Source organism: Macaca thibetana, chromosome 15 (assembly GCF_024542745.1).
Source record: "Macaca thibetana thibetana isolate TM-01 chromosome 15, ASM2454274v1, whole genome shotgun sequence".
In the NCBI taxonomy this organism is placed as follows: Eukaryota; Metazoa; Chordata; class Mammalia; order Primates; family Cercopithecidae; genus Macaca; species Macaca thibetana.
Window position 1 is genome coordinate 35,637,510 of NC_065592.1, and position 11,898 is coordinate 35,649,407.

The 11,898-nt window shown below is 36.8% G+C and overlaps 1 protein-coding gene across 1 annotated transcript; it reads right to left on the reverse strand.

Annotated features, from left to right (window-relative positions):
• Positions 1–414: 414 nt before the first annotated feature.
• LOC126938123 (E3 ubiquitin-protein ligase Topors-like) lies at positions 415–7,658 on the reverse strand. The gene is made up of 2 exons (XM_050762292.1): positions 7,592–7,658; positions 415–3,064 (listed from the first exon to the last, which is right to left on the reverse strand). The coding sequence occupies exon 2, from the start codon at positions 2,793–2,795 to the stop codon at positions 876–878; it is 1,920 nt and encodes a 639-aa protein (XP_050618249.1). The 5' UTR covers positions 2,796–3,064; positions 7,592–7,658; the 3' UTR covers positions 415–875.
• Between the last annotated feature and the right edge of the window lie 4,240 nt (positions 7,659–11,898).

Sequence of the window (11,898 nt, forward strand, 5' to 3'; positions counted from 1 at the left end):
GAGTTCTCATGAGATCTGATGGTTTTATAAGGGGCATTCCCACCTTTGCTCTGCACTTCTCTCTCCTGCTGCCATGTGAAGAGAGATGTTTTTGCTTCCCCTTCCGCCATGATTGCAAGTTTCCTGAGGCCTCCCCAGGCATGCTGAATTGTGAGTCAATTAAACCTTTCTTGGATAAATTATCCAGTCTCAGGCAGTTCTTTATAGCAGTGTGAGAAGAAACTAATACAATAACACATGTGTTTAGTAACATACTTATGAATAACTTGTGTTAGGAAACTTATACTTTTATTGTTAGTATAATCTTCAGGGTGTTTGGAACTTTGAGCAGTCAATCTTTACAGTTAAATCTAGAAGCAAAAAAATAAGTCAAATATTTTAATAATTGATTTCATAAGAAAAAATGTAGGGAGAAATATTTACATATATGACCAATTTAATGATTTGCATTTGTCTCCAAAGTCAACTTTGAATTTAATAACCAGGCTTTTACTTTCGGTTATAAAGTGATGGATAAATCTTTTCAATAATGTTTTTAGATTATATTCATACTCTTTGAAAATATGAATAATTAGCTTGGTGGCTAGTTTACTAGACTGATTTGCCTTTTAAAACAATTTGCACCTATGTTTCTGATAGTACGTTTCTTTTGTATTCTTTCTTGACCCAGTGAATATTCTGAAGATTCAAATGCTGTTTTTGGTGGATTTGCCTCCTGCAGGAGGGTGCACACTCAGATCACTCATTTGTCTTATATCATCCAGATTGACCAGTTCATCATTGACATCCTCTGTGATGTGTATGTCTGAATAATGGCATTTGGTTTTTCTGTGCCTAGCTTCTCTGGTTCTTCCAGTTCTAGGAAATGTTGTTTTTCACTTTATCTCCTGTTTACTTGGGGATCTGTGTTCCTGGAGATGTAGGCATGTGGGACTGTTACAGTGTCTTCCTGCTTGGGAAGCACCTTCACTTTTAGAAGGACACTTGGGTCTCTTCACAGCAGTTGAAGAAAGCTTCACATATTGGACTGTGGTTGAAGATGGCCTCCCATAGTTTGATTCATTGCCATGTGCGTGCTTTTCTTTTGAGGGCTCACAGCATATATTCTGGGTAAAGTGTTCACTTCTGTGACTTCCTCTCAGAGAGAGATTACTCGATTCTCTGCTTACAGATCTCTTTCTAGATCCAACACACCAGGATTTGGATCTGTGAGTATTGGACCTTGATCGTCTTTGGATTCTTCTCCTGGAGTGTGAACCAGTTTCTACAGATTGGGAGAGTTGTCTACACTTCATCCTCTTTTTTCTGAAAGAACTCAGTTTCCTGCCATCTCTCTCAGGAGAAAAGGCATTTTCTGAAATGCAACTCCAAGAGGGGTCTCTCTCTCTGGATTTGCAACTTTTCAAGGATCTTTCTCTGGACAGTCTTTGAATGGTCTTTGGTGAAGGATCTAAGTATTCGTTATTTTCTTCTTCTTTTTTCTGAAAGTTTATCTTCTGGCCAAGGCTCAAACCCTTTCTTTCTCTCAAACTATATTTCTGTGGATGAACCTGATTAGAAATTGCGGGGGTACTGAAGGTGTGTGCAGTTGTGTCACTCTTTCCCAGATCGTGGACATGATCAGGAAACAACTTTATCCCTTCTGTCTTTTTCTCTTGAACTTTTTTGTTGCAATTCAGTAAGCCTGGGCACCTTTCCCTTGGAGTAGCCCACTTCTGGAGTATATTATTCGTAGAAATGGTGCTTTTGTGGTCACTTGATTCTGCTTTGTCTTTGATTCCACCATAGATTTTGCTTACTGTTTCATCATAGACTGGTGGGATTTCAGATTTCTTCAAGGAAAAGTTACCATTTGGAAACTGTTTCAAGCCTGACAGGGGCCTCTCCTCTTTATCCCATTGACCTTGGGTGTTTTTAGACTGCTTTGTATTATGTTGAGATATCAGTAGAGTGTGATCCTTAGGCGGAGGTGAAACAAGAGCTGATACAAGGGGCTTCTTGTTTACATATGGTGAAGCAGCAGAGCATTGATAGATGGCTCGCTGGTCATAGGTATTCATGTTGTAAGGTGAATGAACAAAACTAATAAACTCATGTAGGAAATGGTGGGTGTGTTGTAAGAGATAAGGTTCCAGGAGGTGAATGAAGGACTCACTGTCCAAGTCATATTCTGTCATGTGATGGAGGATGGTGGTTAGGATGTTCTTCACTGTGTAGCCATAATTTCCATAAACAGCTGTTAGTTCCCGTTTCAGCCATGGAACCAGCCGGTGTAGGCAACCAGGGTTTCTTTTAAAATAATTAGCCGTAAAGTGCTTATGAGGTTTGTAGCCTCGAACATGCGTCACCCAAATTCCAGAATAATACAGAGCTCTTCTGAACTTCATAACCACCTGATCTCTAAAGTAGCTCAGGGACATGGAGTTTGGCTGGAACTTCCCACTATCCCCAAACTCTCTCAGTAACTCTTGGATAGTCTGCTCTCTCAATGGCTTGATTTTCCTTTTGATATCCTCAAGGCTCCAAATGGGATGATTGTTTTGAGAAGAACCCACATAGCTTTCCTCATCTGAGGGAAGAACTGCTGAGTCTTCTTTGTTATCACTCTCTGGCTTGGTGGGACAACACTGAGAAGGAAAGTACTGCATGCTAGAAGAAAGCATGGATTTCTTCCTTGATCTTGAATGTAAAGAGCCATTACCACTCTCATGGGAACAGGGGTTCCAATCAGACTCATTCTGAGGACGCTCTGAACAATTAGGACACTCACAGTCAGATGAGAGATCTAATGACATTGCTGTTATATTGGATTATATATTTCACAGTCGAATACGAGAAAGATTGGCTCAAATCAATTCCTCACTTGCCATGAAAAATGTCTTTTAAAAGCACTCCATTCATGTTTTCATAATACATTTTATCTCCATGGAATAAATGGAGAATAAAGTTAAACAAACTATTCCTTAAATTAATAATAATGTGCTCATAAAACCCATTGTAGATAAGGCAATGGGGATACAGGCATAGGTTTTCTTTTTCTCTCTCAGATTAGTTGTTGCAAACTCTGAAAAGCAAATTTGAAATAAACATCAAAGTTTAAGTACTATATTCTTTGATTTAGCAATTCTAATTCTATAAATTTAATCTAGCTGTTGGAACCATATATATGGAACTTATATATGTGTGTGTGTGTATATATGTTGACTTTATTTTTGTAACAACAAGAAACTGAAAACAACTTAAATATCCATCAGTAGGGGACTTGTTAAATAAATGATATTTCATTCATAGTATTTAATATTATACAGCCATTCAAAACATGATGCAAAGTACATGTTAATGTAAGAAGATTGCTGAATACATTTTTAAATTAAAAAGCTTATATAGAAGTATGAAAGACTGTTATAAACTCTTAAACAGTAAGCATTAATTTCTGTTAGCATTGTGAACTCAAAACCTGAAAAGTTTTTCTATTAGGAATAATAAAATAATGCTAGCTATAATAATTATGTATATACATACACACACACATATATGTGAGTGTGTGTGTGAGAGTGTGTGTGTGCATGTATGTGTATGCTAAGTTGAGAGGAAATAAGCAAGATTGCCAGACATTAAAGAACCAGAGATAATGAGGAATCCAGAAAAGGAAGTGGGTTCTAATACCGCTAGTTATCCATATCTGGTGTTCTTGCGCTTTAATTCTGATAGAACTGATAGCTGCAGATGATCAGAGACAAAGAATGGATTCTGTTGAAGGTTAAATATTTAATAGGAAACCCCTCCCTAAATCTGTGTATTCAAATGTTTACAGTCTCGCAAAAAGGCGAATTTGAAAAAACAAAAAATCACCCCACAAAAGAGTCAACAAGAAATCTTAGAAGTGCTATAACTAGAAACAAGTCAGTGTGTTTGCAGACTAAATTCAAACAATCAGTTTTCTTAAAAATCTCAAGAGCATAATTTATTTTGAGTTCCATACTGATCCCAGGCAACTAGTATAGGCAAAGCCTAATTTTCTCTGGAGGAATACAGCTTAAACCCAGGTCTCATGACACATTTCCCATAAATTAGTTCACAATCAAAAATCACAAACAAACAAAAAATTGGTCATCATATGCATTAGTCCACAGAAATAACAGAGAGCAAATTTGGCTCCCAAAGGAACTGGAAAATTATACACTGAGTATGTTCAAATAAATAAAGGTGTTTTGAAAGTGTTATCCAAAAAAAGAGTGTATAAAATATGACAAAAGGGATTTGAAACATAACCAGATAGCATTTCAAGAAATAAAAATATACATATTGAAATTTTAAAATGAATGGATAAAATACACACAAAATAGACATAGATGAAGAGGGTTATTAGTACATTAAGATGGAGATCTGAAAGAATGCATAGAATGCATCACAGAGAGAAAAAGAGATGGACATTTGGAAGATAAAGACAACTTTTAAGTAAGACTGTTTAAGATGTTTAGGAAATAATAGAGAAAATGAAGGAAAAGTAATATTCAAACATATCTAACAACTTTCTGGAATGTGTAAAATAGGTAAATCATCAGTTTCAGAATTATGATAAATTCCATGTATAATAACTAAAAAGAAATCCCCTCTAAAATAGATCAAAGTAAAACTGTTGAACATCAAAGATGATGTGACTGCCCAGTTGTAATTATATAAATCAAACAAAAAAAGACTATATCTTCAAAGTACCGATTAAAGCAAACCTGTCATCTTGGAAATATATATCCAATGGAAATGCCTTTCAAGGATTAGTTCAAAATTTGAATTTTGAGAGAAAGACATTTGTGAGAAACTAAACCCCAAAAAAGTTAAAGACCAACCAACCCTTTCTAAAAGAACATGTGAAAGATGTAGTTCAGAAGGAAAATTGTACAAAAATGACTACAGAAGGAATTGATGAGATGAAAGACAAAATAGTAAACAAAAATGGTAAAAATATGGATCAATCTAAGCAAGACATGTATAAAACAACATTATAAATGTCTATATTGTGGGATTAAAATGAAAATAAAGCTCCAATATAAAAAAAGTTGGAAGGTGAGTAATTGAACTCAAAACATTTTAGTTTTTGTTTTATTATGAAGCTTAAGATATGTATGAAATTTAGACATAGTTAAATATATATATTAAAATATCTACAACAAACACTAAAATAATAGAAATGGGCTACATACAAACTTGTAAAAAGGAGAGACAGTGGAATTAAAGAGGAAAACATCAATGAAATTCAATATAAAAATAAAATAAGCAAGTCAAATAATGAATAAAATAGAATTTCATATGTAAATTTTAAAATAATAAATATAAAATTTAAATAGACATTCTTATGGGGCAAAACTACTTGTAAAGAAATCAATGGAATTGACAAACTCTGAAATGAAGATAGTGTTTCTTACCAGGTGTTAGAGAGGGAGATAAATGCCATCAAGAAGAGACATGCAGAGGTCTTCAAAGGTGGTAGATGTGTTCTATTCCTTAGCCAAGGGGGTGGGTATTATGCATTTACTTTATTGTTACTATGTAAAACTTACATATGTTACACATCTTTTCTAATATTTAATTAAATTTTTAATTCAAAAAAGATACACAGCACACGCTTGGATATATACCGAAAATTTCTGGACAGCTATTCAAAAGATGCCAATATAGATGTAGATAGTTGAATTTGATACAAGGACAGGAAAATAAAGCTTACATGTAGTTTCCAACTTATACTCAAAATGTAATTTTTTAAACCATTCACATGTATTATTTTCCTAATTAAAAAACTAGCTAAAAATAAAATCATGTATCACATAAAATACATCTCGAAATCTTGGTCTACACATTTTGAGCATTTTGGGCTGGCATGTTTGATGAAAAATTGCTCACATTTTTAATAGTTAATATTTTTCATTTAGTTTGATTTCTCATTATCTTTGACATTTTTCCATGATATAATCTACTTCCAGTTTTTTATTTTTATTTTTATTTTTTGAGACAGAGTCTCACTCTTTCACCCAGGCTGGAGTGCAGTGGCACCATCTTGGCTCACTGCATCCTCCGCCTCCCAGGTTCAAGTGATTCTCCTGCCTCTACCTCCTGAGTAGCTGGGATTATAGGCACCTGCCATCACACCCGGCTAATTTTTGTATTTTTAGTGGAGACAGGGTTTCACCATGTTGGGCAGGCTGATCTCGAACTCCTGACCTCAGGTGATCTGCCTGCCTCGGCCTCCTTAAGTGCTGAGATTACAGGTGTCAGCCACCGTGCCTGGAAAACTTCTAGTTTTTTAACTCACAGAATACTAGAGTTGGAAAGAACTTCAGAGATTATATTGTGTAGTAGTTTTCAAGACTTTTGAAGGCAAAGAACTCTTGTAATAAAATCATACTCTGCAACACATTAAACATAACTCAGTCCTGTCTCTACCTCCCAACTTCCTCAGCACTGCCCACCTCACCCCATGCATGGTTCTCCAATACATCTCCACTAAATTATTAGGGTCACAATGGAGTTTAGCTTTATAAAACTCTCATCTACTTCACATCTAACTAGCGCAGAAATCTGTATAACCCATAGCAGATTGTTACCTGGTTTCTGTTCCAATTCTGCCTCACAACTTTAGGTATTCTTAGACATGGTTCATTGCATTTCGCTGCAGCTTGGTCTAAGGATAAAGTTTTTCCTTGCTGCTAGCTAAAATCTTTTGTTATATAACTTCAAATTACTAGGCCAAACTGTGTCCTGGCTCAAATTTCCCATTCTTCTCCCTAGCCACACTAATCCCTTCCACCAAACTATGAGAGTCTCTCACATGTGAAGGCAGTTAGCTTATGGCCCCACACGACACAACCCTCTGACCATAGCAACTGGGGTCTCTGTCCTGGCCTCCCCAATTTGGAACTACTTTAGGACCTCTTCCATCTGTGCCCTTTCACAGAGGGGAGGAGCTGATGAAACTAAGGCTGTCTGTACTCCCTTTGCCCCATAGATGATCCTTCTGTTTTCTAGAACTCCTAAATTTCTTGCCTAAACAGTCCTTCTATGGCCTGCACTAACCTCATTCTAGGTCTATCCTCAAGGGCAGACCACATGGTCAACATACACAAACCTAGAGTAGAGAAGTGGACATCAGGTGAGTGGATGGAATTTGTGAATGGAGACTGGAGTGCAAGAGGCTACTTATGATGCTAGATATAAAAGGGACAGGATGCAGATAATGAAGTTTTCCATTTGTACTTTTACCTCAACCCCCACAAATATTAAGAGCAATCCTACTCTCAAAACTTATTTTTCCAATCTTTTCATTTCTACTGTCTTCGAGCTCATTTTTATGATAGCTAATCCAATTCCTGCTAATACTAGGTTGCTAAATAAAAAATAACCTGTGTCTAGATCCCTCTAAGTTAAACAGTTTTAGTGAATTATTAATTTTTAAGCAAATATAGCCAAGCTGATTGCCTAACTTCCATCCCTTCTGTTGAGGTTTCAAGCCATCCTTTCCAGAGGTAATGCTTTCACCAAGTCTTCATTCACCTTGAAAGTAAAAATGACAGAAATTTACATTATTTAGCAAATTTACCTCCTGGAGGATTCGGAGGTATCCGCAGTCATTTGAGCCTTAGCTTGCTGGATTAATTTGGTTGTAGTGGATCACCTCTGTTTTGTTTGCCTTAGAGACAGAATTTAGAACATAGGGCAAGTTCTGCTATGGTCTAGGCAAAGAGAGAGCTCCAAGTTTTCTATGAAGCTTGGCATATTTTGTTTCCCAGCACTGTCCCAAGTGCCTTTAAGATGCAATCCTGAATAAAGTGGGATTCAAATCCATGACTTAGAGGGTGCCGGAACTCTTTGTTTCAGTAGACCAATCAGAGCCAATGTTCTAACAAGCAGTCTGATTCAGAAGAGAGCAACAGTGCTTGGTGCAATATCACTTTTCCTGATGAATGAATTCTCCAAAGTAAAAGCTGCTGATGTCCTAATAATATTTGGATTTAAATTATTTGATAAGAAAATTGTCACTTTCTCTTGAAAGTTATGAATAAACCTGTGAGCATGTATGTGAGGTGGGTTGATCAACATCTTGGTTGTTTGTGTACCAACATTTTGGACTCAAAATGATACAAATTTGTTGATTATTTTTTCAGGCCCTTTACTCATCCGTGGCTAAATACCAGTTAATACAAAAAACAAAATTGGAAGGTCACTTAAAATAGAACATTTTTCTTTTCTGTTGCTTTTATGACTGATAAGCTCGCTTAAAGTTTAGTCATGCTTACCCAGGTTATTCAACCTCTCTCAGATCCAGAACGAAACCAGTTTAGCTCACAGGATATGTGGAGGGATTATATGAGCTACTCTGTGTTAGTGCTTGGCATCTAATAACAGTTCAATAGAACAGACATTTTAATATTATTTTTAGCGTGCTTCATTGAGAATGCCCAAGACAGTGCATCATCTTTTATAAAAATTGTGTTTTGTGTGACTTTTTTTGACCCAAAAATGATACCAATTCTGTTACCCCTGTAACTTTTAGGCAATATAGAACCACGTATCTTCATACCTATGTCAGCAGTATGTAGAGGAAAGAAGGGTACCGAAATGAGTTTTTGTTCTAGCAGTACCCCCAGCACATACCCATACGCTCCCTGTACCTCAGCTTACTTACCTGTGAAATGAAGCTTGTAGAAAGGTTCAGGCCAGGTACAGTGGCTCACGGCTGCAATCCCAGTACTTTTGGAGGCCGAGGTGGGTGGACCACAAGGTCAGAGGTTCGAGATGAGCCTGGCCAAGATGGTGAAACCCCGTATCTATTAAAAAAAAAATACTGCGTGGTGGCGGGCGCCTGTAGTCCTAGCTATTCGAGAGGCTGAGGCAGGGAATTGCTTGAACCCAGGAGGCAGAGGCTGCAGTGAGCCGAGATCTCACCACTGCACTCTAGCCTGAGCAACTGAGCGAGACTCCGTCTCCAAAAAAAAGAAAAAAAAAAAAAGGTTCAAACAAGATAATAGGTGGTAAAAATACTCTGTAAAATACAATAATTAGTAACAAAGTGCACTCAGGAGATAGTTCCCTGTAGACAGTGTCTAGCACAGTAAAAAATACTCAGTAAATATCCTTCGGAAGAAAGAAGGAGTGGGTAGAGCTGTAAGGAGAACAAGAGGGAAAAACAAAGGGAAAATTCATAAGGGAGGGACATTAAATTTTCTCTTTTTTATTCATACATAGTAATTAATAATTAATACTTATGGGGTACTTGTCATATTTTAATACATGCATACTATCTGTAATGATCAAATCAGGGTATTTGGGATATTCATCACCTCAAATATTATTTCTTTGCATTGGGAACATTTCAAATCTACTTATTTTGAAATATACAATATATTGTTGTAACTGTAGTTATCCTACCGTGCTATTCAAATCCTAGAATTTATTCCTTCTAACCGCATGTTTACAACTATTAACCAACCTCTCTTCATCAACCCGCCACCCACATTCTTCCAAGCCTCTAGTAATTATTACTCTACTCTGTCTTCATGAAACCAATTATTTTAGCTTCCACATATGACTAAGGACATGTGATATTTTCTTTCTGTGCCTGGATTATTTCACTTAACATAATGATCTCTAGTTTCAGTCATGTTGCTGTAAATTACAGGATTTTATTCTTTTTTTATGTCTGGGTAATATTCCATGTGTACATATACCACATTTTCTATATCCATTCATCTGTTGATTCCTTATCTTGGCTATTGCGAGTAGTGCCACAGTAAATTTGGGAGTGCAAACCTCTTTTTCTGTATACTGATTTCCTTTTCTTTGGATGGATACCCAGCAGTGGGATTTCTGGATCACATGGTAGTTCTATTTTTAGTTTTTTGTAAAGCCCCCATACTGATTTCCGTAATGGCTGTACTAATTTACATTCCTACCAATAGTATATGAAAGTTCCCTCTTCTCTGCATCCTTACTAGCATTTGTTATTTTTTGACTTTTTGGTAATAGCCACTCTAACTAGGGTAAGATGACATCTCATTGTGGTTTTGGTTTGCATTTCCTTGAGGATTAGTGATGTTGAGAATTTTTTCATATACCTGTTGGCCAAGTTTCTCTTTGAGCTGCTTGTATTTCAGTCTGTCTCCTCATTTTTTTTCCTCCACCACTTTCTTCCTTTCTTTTTCTTATTTTTACTTCTTCAGTTCCTAAGTTCCCCAAATTATGAACCAGCTTAGAAGGGAAAGGGTTGTTGGGAGAGGGATACACTGGTATCCACAGTGAGATATTTCCAGTGGCTTAGGAAGATCTTACGATAACAATGACAAGATGATGTGTAACAAGTAACAATCAGTGATAGCCAAGAGATCAGATTCTTCATTATTCCACTTCAGTCCTTAGCTAGAAACTTGGAAGTCTGGCTCTTCTGGCTTTTTAAAAGTCATGTAGCTTTAGAGCAGAGTTTCTCCACTGAGCACTATTAAGGCCAGATAATTCTTTTCTATGTACAATAGATTGTTAAGTACCATCCCTATTCTCTACCCACTACATATCATTAGTACTTCCTCCACCCCAGTATGACAAAAAATGTCTTCAGAGATTGTCAAATGTCCTGGCAGGAAAGAATTGCCCCCCAGTTGAAAACTACTATTCTAAAGCATAAAATTATTGTGTTTTGAGATAGTTTTCCCTACTGGAGCTGGAGTAGTTCTCCTATCACAAAGCTCTGGTGTAAATTCGTGGGAATGATCAAGTGCAAAATAGTTGAGAGAGCATGAGCTTTGAAGCCAGGAAATCTAAGCTTGAATTTCGACATCTTTCATTTGTATTTGTTTTTCATAGGCAACTTAGTTAACTTCTCTGTATTTTATTTGCTCAATCCTTTACTTGAATATAAGATTCATGAGGAAAGAAGGGTAGAGTCTTTGGTTTATAACCACTGTGTCCCCATTGCTTAGAATAAGTCAGGCATGTAGGAAGGCCTCATATGTACTTGTTCAATAATTTTTCTATAAGTAGCACAAAGTCCATGTGTACTTTCAGTTGGTTCTTATTCATGGTAGTTATGTTCTATAACGCCATCACAAACACTGAATTAAGCAACTACTGAACCACTGCTCCTAGGGGAAATATGGGGTTGGGTTCCCTTGGGCCTCTGATAACATTTTCATCAATAGTACAATATATACCTCATTTTATCTGTGTCTGTTTGAAGAAATTCTGTTTTATATATGTTGTTAATTCATTAACATTGAACTCACAGCTAGCAGCACTATAACTCATGCCTGAACTAACTTCATCAAACTCATGTGTTTTCTCTGAAGGCATATTATGTATGATTTCTCTTGCACTTAGGAAAAACAGACAACATTTTAGAACTATATTTGGGGACCATTTGAAAGAGCAAATCTTTAACAAAAAAGCATAAAAATGCAAAAAACACGGCACTAACTTGTTGTGAGAAAAACATGGGACTCAACTTCCTGTCCTCCCCTCAAAGTTGAAAGTTGCTGAGAGACCACAGAGTGAGTTGGATAAGTCCAGCTTGGTGAGTAGATGAGTTTAATAGGACTTACATACAGGGCACTCCTGGATGGTGGCAGGACAGTTCTGGAGATCTGTGGCACCAGCCATCTCTAAACTGCTTTCAAACTAATTTTCTGGCTCTTCGCCTCCTGTGTTTGAGTGAGGAGACTGTCTTTCTTGATAGGTTCTCAGATACTCTCTGGGATGTTGGGTTCTCAGAAACACCTGCTGCTTGGCTGGGCACCATTGTCTTGGTTCACTGTTCAGCCTTCAGGGATAAGGCAGCAGACATATGCCTTTAAATGACCTGGTAGGGGATCTGCCACGCTGCATGAGTAGACCATGGACAGGACACTTATTTACAGT

What these genes read in the sequence shown, in the direction of transcription:
- LOC126938123 (XM_050762292.1), bottom strand. Translation starts at nt 2,795, where the DNA reads ATGTCATTAGATCTCTCATCTGACTGTGAGTGTCCTAATTGTTCAGAG.